The sequence below is a fragment of the Leptinotarsa decemlineata genome, unplaced genomic scaffold, assembly GCF_025532065.1.
Source record: "Leptinotarsa decemlineata unplaced genomic scaffold, Ldec_3_MD MMD2_tig00026294_RagTag_RagTag, whole genome shotgun sequence".
Lineage (NCBI taxonomy): Eukaryota > Metazoa > Arthropoda > Insecta > Coleoptera > Chrysomelidae > Leptinotarsa > Leptinotarsa decemlineata.
Window position 1 is genome coordinate 327,429 of NW_027412674.1, and position 12,809 is coordinate 340,237.

The 12,809-nt window shown below is 34.2% G+C and overlaps 1 protein-coding gene across 1 annotated transcript in view; it reads left to right on the forward strand.

Annotated features, from left to right (window-relative positions):
• dtn (transmembrane protein 132C dtn) overlaps positions 1-10,482 on the forward strand; it is a 237,620-nt gene extending 227,138 nt beyond the window's left edge. Inside the window, exons 14-16 of the mRNA XM_074180115.1 lie at positions 364-542; positions 998-1,170; positions 7,872-10,482. Coding sequence (XP_074036216.1) covers positions 364-542; positions 998-1,170; positions 7,872-7,886 — 367 coding nt within the window. The 3' untranslated portion in view covers positions 7,887-10,482. The remainder of the gene's footprint in view (positions 1-363; positions 543-997; positions 1,171-7,871) is intronic.
• The last annotated feature ends 2,327 nt before the right edge of the window (positions 10,483-12,809 follow it).

Below are 12,809 nucleotides of genomic sequence, written 5' to 3' on the forward strand. Positions count from 1 at the left end.
CATTGGCGCATCAGCTACAATTATTTCAGATATTACAATTTTATAACTTATCCAGACCGTTTTGGTTCTCTATTTGTCCAACTGATTCATTTATCTACTTTAATTACCATAATTGTAGTTATGCTTGTTTTACAGATGTAAAAACACATTTTAATCTAGAGTAACTAATGTTCTCTATAATTCAAAATAATTTAGAAATATTAAATTTGTTTAACCGGTAATTTCCTCATAGAGAAACTTTCCGTGACAACAGTTATTAATTACCAATTTTAGTTCATTTCATATCATCTGCAACTAACTATTATACATGTTGTAGAAAAAGCAAATAGCTATTGAAGCATAAAATTCACTCCTTTTTTACAGAGCTAATTCAAGGCCACAGAGTGGACATGATAGAGAATCTTCTGTTGAAAATGCAGACAAAATGGATGGCAACAAAGATCAAATCATGTTCGAATTTGATGATGAACCACCAACATCAGTAACAAAAAGAGAAGATAAAATGGAGTTTGTTCAGTATCCAAAATCACCAAATGCTAATAGTAAGTAAATTAATCCCCTTCCAATTAAAGCCAAGTTCTTGCTTTGGTATGAAAAACACATCAATGGTGCCCTCACCTTGCTGTGGTTGTGGGACTTGCGTACTTTTATGATCGCGACAGCTATGATGACGAAAGCTCAGCTACAGGTAGGGCTTCTCAGTCCAGGGTCAAACGTCAGAAGAATGGTTCCTCCCTCAGGGGTAAGAATAAGTACACGGTAAGGCTTGCCTGATGTAAAAGGCATTTAAAAAGACGTGTCAATACAGTGGTGTTATGTGACCCATGCTGAAAGTTGAATGGTGCCTAAGCTTTATCAGTTACCATGAACGGAGCCTTTGAAATACCATGCAACCTCTCAGAGTATTTACCTTACATCAAATTTATTTGAGAGTATATTACAAGAGTTGGTGAAATAATAAACTTACTGAATCTAAATCACATTCATGTTGTTCTAGGCAATAGAAACAGTGCAGAAGTTAAAAGAGCAACAATAGTTGGAAATCCTATGTTCAGTGCAGATGAAAACAATATTGAAGTTAATAAAACAACTGCGGAACTGCCAAGTTTAGATGACCTACAATTGGATATGGATTACGATCAAATTATGCACTATTTTGAAAATCTGAAGGTGAGGAATGTTCAAATAGTATAGTTTCATTTTTAATTTACATACTTTCGCTTCTAGTTTACTGCTACTTTGATAGTTTCAACTAGTTGTGTCTTTCAGTGGAAAATATTCCAAATTTGGTAGTCAATGTCAAAGCTTAGATTCTTAACAAACCAATATTGTGATCAACAATTTATCTCTAATGATATAGTTTTAGTTTTTGTTGACCCATAAATAGTATCCTTGTAGGAAAAAGTGCACCCATTTGTTCCTTTAGAGTTATTTTCTGAGATTAATGGGCACATACATGAAGAATTGGAAACAGTGCTATGTGGTATTGAATCTTAAGTGAGGTACTTTCGTGCTCTATTTTCATCTTGTTGCCATTTGGAGTATACTAGTCAGTACCTCCTGTTTTCCACCTCAGCACATCTAGAAAACTGTGTTTCGATTACGACAGGATGTAAGAACTTGAGAAAATGAACGAGCCTGGCGGAGAATAAACAAAAAAGAGGAAGATGAACACAGGAGAGAGGAAGATGAATGAAGGAGAGAGGATGAACCATTACGCCGAAATGAAGATAGTGAATTGCTACTAAATATCTACAAAACAGGAAACAGGCAGACTCATTGATAAATATTCAGTAAAAAGAAGAAAATCAGTTTTGCATTGGTTTTATTAAAACTTTAACCTTCGAAGCCGAATCTTAATGGTCAATTTATTGCAGACAATTTGAGACCGCTGCGAAAAATAATGGGAGAGAAAGCAACATTCCTTATATAGACACTACGAGGATAGGCCTTGAAGATGCTACAAAATATTCGTGTGAATAAGTAGAAAAATTATTTATGAAGCAGTCAGCTTTGGAGGTCAGATATGGTAGATAGCACCTACAACATGTCTACCAAGCTCAACTGAAGTTGAGAACTCAAGGTACATCCGAGATGCTGCAGGAGTTTTGGAATGAAGTCGAAACGCTGGTTAGACTGGCCTATCCAGAAGCATCCAAAAAAATAACTCATTGTATTTCATCGACGAGGCTCGTGACAGCAGTCGCTGAGGATGACGCGTCATGAAGAACTAAATGAAGTCATCGTTCATGCCCTAAAATTTGAAGGTGACAAAAATGCCGCCAACAACGAAAAGAAAGATAGAATAACATATCGATTAATGGCAGGTCTAAAGGAGCTCTTTGGCAAATGAATCTACATTCAGAACATGAGAGCACCCGAACGAGAGCGTCGGTGTTTGAAGAAACTACACTCAGCAAGTATTTGGGGGGTTCATTGGCTGCTGCAACCCAAGATCCTGAGTATTCGGTCTGCACAAAAGGACACAACAGTAACAGCTTAGTTATTGATGGATTTCCTAATGAGCACCATTACCTTTTCACTGTCGATACTGGAGCAACGAGGTCAGTAATCAAAGCCGATATTTTCATCACTATCAGTTTGAAGAGGTTATTAGTAGTACTCGTTCTGTCAACAGTGAACTGACACTGGAGACTGACGGTTTATGGAGAAGCTGAAGTGAGACGGAGACCTGGAAATTGTGGAATAGAAACTAAACTAATCTAATCTAAAGTGATTTAGGTATGTATATATGAGTACATTTGCTTAATAATTACACATAATGTACATTTAAAATCTGAAAGTGAAGACGTTTCTTCTAGTGAGTGAGATGGTTCTCAACATTATATCTAAAAAGCGGATATTGGCAGAGGTCATTCCCCGGGTATAAAGAGAAGACTGCATTTTCTACTTGCAATGGATTATATCAGTTCAAGTTCATGTTGTTTGGATCATGCAAAGCACTCGTAACATTTGAACGCCTGATGGAATTGGTCCTGTGATGACTCACCTGGTAAACATGCCTGGTCTATCTCGATGACATTATAGTGGCCGAAAAAAGGGGTGTTTTCACTCGCAACATTGAGAGAATCATTCAAGCGGCAATTGCTGCACCTGGTGGCTTGGGCACAGCATTGATAGAGCCATTCAACGGCACTGAAATGGAAATTTTCGTGGCCAGATCTCTCATAAGTGGTAACAACTAGACCATTCCAGTAAGAATAATCAACCCAAATAATAACAGAGTGACTATCAAGAATAGGAAAGTAATAGGCACCTGCGAATTGATTGTGAAAATTACCAGAATTAAGGCAGAGGTCCCTCTGCAGCTTACTCAACAATCTGCAAAGAACTCATTAACTCCTTCAAAAAATCGTGAAGCCATCAGAAATATCCAAAATAATTACAAATCCCCAATTTCCATCGATAATCTATTTTCAGTTACACAAATGAAGCGATATCGGCATTAAACATTAATGCACCTATATAGAACATCTATTTTAATCGAGTATTAGATGTAATGTATTTATTAATTTGTTACAATCGAACGGGTATAATGCCGTTTCATTGAACTTTTCAATTCTTGGGAACATTTACATACCAACGTATTTCGAAGTAACTAAATGCCGGAATACGAAACTGTTGCATATTTTGAAGAAAGAAACAAAAGATTTGTATGCCAAAGAATATTTTTATTCTCAACCATTGTCTTTTCGACTAATAACAATTGTGGCACTTTCAAGACGAAAATTTAATGTGTATGCGAGTTCTACTCAAATGTTGCTTTTCCTTCAAATACGTCGATATATTGAACAGTATTTTCACACCAGCAACCCCCCCCTCCTTCCATAAAATACATGTTAAATCAATGATAAAACTTTCTAATAATACTTTGTTGTCGACTATTATTATGAATGTCTAAAATCCATAATATATGACAACTTTGGCACATTTGTGCAATAAAGTAACGAAGCCGTGCCACAAAGTGAGCTACCAAAGTGTGTTAATTTCATGAATGATAAAATCTCATAATATGCCATGATTATGAACGTTCGTGAGGCATCCTTACAAAGTCCTTAATAATTCGTCAGTATTCGACATTTGTCCCGTAAAGTGACTGGTTTGTTCCATAATGAAATTTGTGAATATAGTTTTTTTCGTGAAAAAAAAATTGATTTTTCTTTTCAGCATCTTTGCAATAATTTCTCATAGAATAGGTATAATGCAACATAATATTATACATGTTATAATTAGTATATTGAAAAGCATCTTACATATGACATTCTAATGATATTTTTGGTTATAATGTACTGTCTACCTTTTATCAGCATCTCGTTCCATTGGATCTTGAAAAATGAGTTTGAGTGTATAATTGTGCGTTTCTTAAATTCATTCTCATTGACTTCTGTGAAACTCATGATTTGCCACACTGTTCTAGTACACTCATGTTTGAGCCCATTTGTATAGAAACAAACTGCTATACGTTGAACTCCATAAGGGACATAGATATAAAATGTATTATTGAGAATCGCTAAGAGCAACATAAAACTTTCCTTCAGAAGAAAAACCATTTTGTTGGGGTTGAATTCGTCGCAATGGATATGTAGTTGTTCGAGGTGGCTTGCATGTTTCCAAGTTCCAAAAGCTCAAAATGCCAAATTTTCTCACATTTTCTTTGTCTTCATAAAATAACATATTTGGAGAGGGAGCAGCGCTTCTATTGTTTTAATTTTCATGTTCTCCAGTAAAAGTTGTGAGGTTGGAGTACCCGTGCAAGTCTCTGTATCTCCGTCATCATGAGGTATATGGGGCATACGTTGTCATGAAGCATACGTCGTCATTGGTGTGCCGCAAGGATAGGGTTTTAAACTCTTCAGATGTCGGCCATCGTTTTTTCTCTCAATGATAGATGATGGGCGGGCATTGTTTTTCTGTTGATGGTATATGATAGGCAGCCATGTTTTTTCTTTGATGACTTTCGAGACTCTGTATACTATCCTCATTGGGATCGTACGTTGAAACGCTAGACCCCTGTTACCGTACAATTTTTTTTTCTTTGCCGATTCCAGACTAAATTTCAACAGCCACGTCAATAACAAAAAAAAAGAAAGTGATTTCAAGAGCCGCACATTTCACAAGTTTGACAAACCCGGGAGCAGGTGCAAACATATCAACAGCAAGCCGAATATATGAACTAATCTGTTGTTCACTTATTGAATACTCGCACCCACTGTTTCTCAATATCAAACAAAGGGCCTTGAAACAACGGCTATAAGGAAAATAACAAGATTAAGGCATCCCAATAACCCCAAACACAACCCTTCAAACCCTCTACTGTATCAAGTCACTGGTAATATCCCTATCGAGGAAAGACTACCGTCATTCACTCAGAAGTTTGCTAGAAAAGACGACAATGTGGAAATCATTAGAAAGTATGCTGTGACAAGAAACCCCCAAGCAAGAGTACGACATCGACACCCAACAGAAAGACTGTTAGAAAAAATAACACAACTTTATCAATGAAATTGTTTTGTTTGTTCATTTTTATATCCATATCATATTATTTTTTTTTTTTTGATATTGTAAAATAAGCATGTTATTTTAAAGCAATTTTGTTACACGGGCGGAAGGACTTCGGTCGATAGCCAGTTGAGCAAAATTGTAATTTGAATAATAATAATAAAAATAATAATTGTGATTTATTGAACAATCTATTCACGATGTTCATCGAAGTTTTGTCCTATCATTGTTTAAAGTATTTTTGTAGGGTGAGTATTTTTGTCAAAAATGACTTGAATATCCACATTGACAGATACTTGATATGAGATGAAAATTAAAGTTGAGTAAAAGGTAGTTACTCTCGTTTCAAACATAGGCGTAAATTCAACATTTTCAATTGGGGTGCCAAATTTTAGTTGGGGTGGCAGTGGGTGGCAAGGTATAGAAGCACTACAGGAAAATCCTTAAGGCGCTCTTAAAAAGCGGTGCCTATGCGAAAGTAGCGATTCACATTGGACTTGAATCGCTGAAGATCAAATGTATTCAGAAATGGCTATGATGTAAAAATTGGATGAGTTTATTACATTCCATTGTTTCATCCCATGACTGGCTGTTTCTTACACAGAATATTATTGATACAAATGAGACCTGCTTTGGAATATTGCCTGCATATATGGAATTTCGCCCCTAAACTTGACCAGAAACTGCTAGATTCCATTCAGATAAGAGCCATCCATCTGATTGGAGACAGAACCTCATAATCAACATTAATATCCTAGAACTAGAACATCAAAGGAAGGTTGGGAACTTGTCTCTTTTTGATAGATATTGTTTCGGAAAATGTTTGACTGACCTACCCTGCTTGATTCCGCCTAGAGCAGTATAGAATTAGAATTTATTTATTCATCACTGAAGAATTTACATATACATTCAAGAGAATACATATATACATGCAAAAAAATTATCGGACTATAGTCACAAGGCTATAAAGAAAATTCAGAAATATACAATTTAAAATATAGAAAATATACAAACAATTAGATTAAAAGTCTCTACAATATAGCGTCTAAAAACTCTTCAATGGAGTAAAATGATTGATTTATTAGATAACGAGTCAGATTATCCTCCAGCACATTTGCACTCGCTGAGTAAGTGCGGGAATATATTCATAAGTCGGTTATAGCACCTGATTCCTTGGTATATGTGAGAATCCTGACCAATGCTCAATCTTAAGTATGACTGGTGGATGCTCTCACTATTTCTCGTATTGTATTTGTGAAAATCACATCTTCTACTCAGGTTATTTTCTTCTTTTTTGACATTGATGATAATCAGAAGAATGTAAAGTGAAGGGATTGTTAGAATTGAGAGTTGTTTGAATATGTTTCTACTAGAGATTCCACGAGCTACACCAGCCATACATCAAATTATTTTCTTTTGGATGATAAAGACTTTATTCATATGTACTGAATTTCCCCAAAAAATCAATCCGTAGCTCAATGCAGATTGTACAAGTCCAAATTACTCTAATTTGAGTATGTCTGATATTGTGCCCTTGAGTTGTCTGATAATAAAATAAATTGTACTCAATTTATTTGTTAGATCATCAATATGAGGTTCCCATGTAATTTTTTGGTCTATTTTGATACCCAGGAATTTAATGAAATTTACCTGTTCTATTGATTTATGATTCACTAGTATTAAAAAATTCATATCACGATTTATATTTTTTGTTCTGAATACCATAAAGAATGTTTTTTGTAGGTTAACTAATAGTTCATTAAATGAGCACCATTTATGAAAATCATTACCACAAATGCTTGCTCTGGTAACAGTATTTTTTAATTCATTATCTGATATGAGAATATTAGGGTCATCAGCATACATGACAATTTTGCCAGCATTGGGACATACGTACACCATATCATTGATAAAAATTATAAAGAGAACAGGTCCCAAGATTGATCCTTGAGGGACACCAGTATTTACATTTTTTTCTGTTGATCTATTTCCACCTAATACTACAATTTGTTGCCTTTCTCTGAGATAAGATGCAAGCCATTCATTTGCGTCTCCTCATACACCAATCCGATACAGCTTATCCAATAAAAGATTATGGTCAACTGTATCCAATGCTCTAGTCAGGTCAAAGGAAAGTGCAATGGGATTGTCAGACATATGCAGCAAAATAGAGCTGCTCATCATTTCGAAGTTGAGAGAAATTTAGCCAATGTATAAACATACAAATACTTTTATTGCCCTAGTAGAAGATATATATTTACATGAGTGAAAAATACCTTATTTTATAATAAAATACAAATATCAAAGTATTGTCAGACATCACTTGACAATTTTGTATTTTTTTGTTCAAGGAGTCGAATGCCTGAGTAGAAGAGATCATTGCAAAGATCCGTGATATAATGTTGTCCTTCAGCGAGCAGTACCGAGCCGCCGCCTTAAACGGCAACTCAACCAGTTCAGATCCTATTCGGAATAATGTGAATCAGAGTTTTGAATACTTCTTCGATCATCGGAGCCATTCGTACGCTTAAAATTTCTGTAATTCACTTCAGGGTCAATTAATAACTGGATGGATGTTAAGAACTTTCTACTAATTCTATCATAATGTATACCCATTATATAATAAAGCAAGACTGATTACATATTCGCTTAACGGTTCAATTCTGATTTCAAGAATTCATTCAAGAGATGACAGAGAAGAAAGGTGGAAAAGGTTTCAAAGAAAAGAAATTTGCATATAAACATTTTCTATCTTTCAAATATCGAGTTACCTTGTTAGTCATTTTCATGTATGAATTGATGTACAGTATGTATGTAAGGATATTTTTTTTGAAAATTTCCTCTGATAATTTTCTGTTGATTCAATTTTTTTAATCTACTTTTTTGACTATCTCTTAGCGAGCAAATATTGTATAATTTCAAAGACCGAAGGATCAGAGGACTTTTTCATATTTCCTTGACAGATGAACATGTTTATAAAGGGTATTACAACGATAAAGAAAGTATTTGCTGAGGATTTTTGCAGTGATCAAGAAAAAATAATCTAGTCAAAAAACTGTAAGCTTTATTTGAATTTGTATTGACTACTTCCCTTACATTTTGAATGCACAAATTATTGTTCCTGACAAAAAAATGCTTCTTGCTTTGTACCATATAATTACCTAGTTTTCTGTATGTATTGGCAATAATTGTTTTATATATCCTATATGAAAAAGCACTTGATAATTAGACTTTTAGGTTGATTTGTACAATTTTGTATTATATAATTCTGTAAATAGTATAGAACATGTATATTTCCCTACCTGATATAAAAGGGAATGTTTCTTGCTTCATTACTACTATGTCTATTTATTTATCTAAGTCAGAAAAATTCTCGATTATACGATTGCATTATTATATAGGGAGTTATGTTAGTTATCAACTGTTTCTACTGTCAATGTAGTAGTGTAATGAACTATATAAATCAATCTGTTTATTTCAAAAGTAACAAATTTATTCCAAGAGCCATTGGGTGTATTATATGTTTTGTTGGCAAAAAATATGTATATATTGACATAGTCAGACTGCTTAAGTTTACAATAATATGCTCTTAGGCCAAAACTGGCATTTCCATCTAGTCTATGTTATATTTAAAATGTATTCAAGATCATGCATAACGTAAGGGCTTTTGGAGAGTTAGTTTACTACTAGCACTTCGTGTTTGCTTCTTAGAATACTCACATTTCCCTAAATCTTACGGGTCTACACACATCTCTCCAAAAATCTTCCAAGGTATTTTATTTATCATGAGCCAATGAGAAGATAATAGTTCAGCAATTAATTATCGAATATTTTGTTAGGATACATCAGGGGTGGACTGAAATTTCTGGAGTTGATAGAATTAACTTTGAAAAAATTTTGAATTGTTCCACTTAATGCTTATATTTTTCTTGGCTCTTGATACAGCATTACTTAATATACAGTATTATTTTCATCACAACTTTCACAACTTGGGAAACCAAACAGTTCATATTATTCTTATAGTATGAGATTTTGTTTTCTGGCATTTTTCATTAAATAACTTGTAAAAGAACTCTGCTTATGAAATTAATGTGTATATATATACTGTTATAACTGTTATTGATACTAGATTTACTCCCAATCTTCAAATATTGTGCTTGAAAATGATATCAAACTCCAAGAATAGGAATAACTTTAAACAAATTTTGATGTGTCCATTGCTTAGGACAACAACAGACATAGGATGTATCTGTTGTAACAATCAGTGAAGGCACTGTGATCAAAGTGAGTTTTCTTAAGAATTGTAAACATCTCTGAAAAATTGAATAAAAAATAAAATTGAACTTTTTTTCATAAATTTCCATCACTACAATTTATAATTCAAAAATGCTAATTTGAAACTTCAATGATTTTATCATATGACATATATGTTTTTGAGAGAAACATTTATTCTGTAAAATATTTTGTAAAAGTAAAAGCCTCTTTACATTTGCATCAAAAGAAAAATCAATGTTGACATTTTTATCTTCACTTTTTTGAATATCCCATATTGCAATTAGTATTTTTGTTTCAATATATCGAGTGTAGGATCATAAATGTCTTTTACCTTACTTCTGGCGAAGTTATTCTCCAGGTATATCCAATGTTACATTCCTTGGTCCTACAAAACTTGGTAATATTTTATTTTAGATTTGTTCAATTCGTATGTGAAAATTGCAAAAAATTATAGTGTTGTCTGTCACACATATCAAATGTAATAAAATGAAAAAATATTACCATTGAGTTTCCGAAAATTAACTTGTCCTTTGGTTGAATTTTATAATTCTTCCTTGTCTTGTATTTTTTTCCACGTGGTGTATGTTGACAAAAATTGATGTAAATTGAGTGAACTGATATATGTACAAGTACAATATTGTAAGTTACCATACAAATCAGTAAAAATAAAGTATTTGTAACTGAAAAGTGGATTTTGACTGAATGAAAAATGAGTATACCAACCACTTCACCTTCTATGGTGATCTCAATAGTGGAGTCATAACTGGTAGAATAACGTGGAAATTGTTTTTTTTTCATATTGGGCAAAGAAAGATAAAATATTTTGGTCAATGTTCATCTAGGTGATAAGTTACCATCTTTCTCAAAGTAGGCGATAATGCTCCCTTGTGGGCCCTGGAGTTCTATAGGGGGACAGTAAAGGGCACAAAGAAGATTGGAGGCGTTAAAGCGGCTTAGGGGGCGATGGCTAATTTAAATTTTTTTTTTTTATTTTAACACAAACTTTACCGCTCCTTTACACTTAACGCACGTTTCTTCGTGTAACGTCATCTAGGGGACTAGACAGTAACTATTTCCTGTCCGATAGTTGTCAAACTGTACAATAGATGGCGGTAAGCTTCAATGCGAAGTGAGAAGTTTCTAGTCTCCATTCTCGAAAGTACTAGGCCCGCCCTCATATGAAAGTGCGCGCGCCATCCAGCCAGTAATGTCATTCGACGAAAACAAGTGAATTTAGTTAGCGACTAGCTAGGTAAAGTGCTGTACGTGCGGAATCAAAAAAGAGGAAACGGCAGTAGAGCGCGGAATATATAAAATATTGATTTATTGAAAATCCCACGCCTATGTGCCTTCATTGTCAAAAAACATTTTCGAATGAAGCGATGAAACCCTTAAGGCTACAAGATCATTTGAATAAAATGCATTCAGATAAAAAAGTCAACAACTGGAAAAGAAACACTCAGCTCAGCCAACTGTGTCAAAACTTTTTTCAGCGGCTTCTAAGCAAGACCTCGACGGACTTCGAGCTTCCTACAATATCTCCTTGCTCCTTGCAAAGACGAATTGATGAGATGGCTGACAATATTGAAGAGTCATCGTGCAATCATCTGAAGACTTCTAAATTCTCAATTCAGTTAGATGAGTCCACTTTACCAACCAATGAAGCATTGTTGTTGTCATACGTGAAGTTTATTAAAAATGAGAAAACATATCAAAAACTACTATTTGCCAGAAATTTAGAGACGGATACAAAAGGAGAAACCATATATAATACACTGGAACAATTTTGTGATGAGAAAGAAATTCCACTGAAGAATATTATATCAACTGCTACGGATGGCGCTCCGGCTATGACAGGACTTCACAAAGACTTCATAGCGTACTTAAAAAATAAAATTCTAGATGTGCTCGCTGTACATTGCGTCATTCATAGGCAACATTTGGTTGCGAAAAATTTGAGTGCAATATATCATCAAAGCTGTCAATTGAATCCGAAACAGCTCTTTAAATGACAGATTATTTAATCAGCTTTGTGTTGCTAATGATGAAGATTTCAACCGATTGCTATTTCACGCAGAAGTGCGTTGGTTATCAAGAGGTAACTATCTGACTCGATTTCACAATCTATTTGACTCTGTAATAGAGTTCTTGGAAAACAAAGACAAAGAATTGTAGAACCTCATCACTTCAAAGAATGATATTGCGTACTTGACAGACCTGTATAAATTATTTAATGATGTCAATCTCCAACTTCAAGGTGACGACTTGAATTCGATTAAAACAAAAAATCTCATTGCTGCTTTTGTAGCCAAATTGCTCTTATTCAAGAATAATATCGGCAGACGTGAGTTTCGCAATTTCTCTAATTTGTCAGCAGTATTCTTCAACAACGACGACTTGCTTGTTTACTGCCAACATTTGGAGAACCTCCACAGTGATTTTGCAGAACGATTCCAGGACATTTTAAAATTGGAAATACCGGACTGGGTGTTGGATCCTTTTTCAAATGTCAACACAGCAGGGTCCCCCCAGCTGGAAGAAGAACTCATAGAACTGATACGAGGAAATAAAAATAAAATTCAAAAATTGATACCAAGAATTTTGGCTACAAAAGCCAATCCCGCAATGTACCCTGGATTGTGATCCATCGTTCAAGGATTTTGTGTGTGTGAACGTTGATTTAGTGCTGTGGCAACATTACTAACTAAAAAGAGAAATCGGTTGCAGATTACCGAACGCGGTGACTTACGGCTGTTTTTGAATAAATTCGAGCCTGATGTTAACAAACTTGTTGAAAATCATCAAATTCATCCTTCACATTAGATTAGTTTTAAAATTCAAATTGAAATGTTTGTTTTAATAACATGAATAAAAGTTTTCCTAATATTACAAAATGGTGTTTTACATTACCCTCATCAGAAAGTTTTATTTTCACATGACACACATAATTTAATTATTAAATTAATGACTGCGATTGTGATTCTCAAGAAGTAGTAAAGTAAAAAAAAATGGGG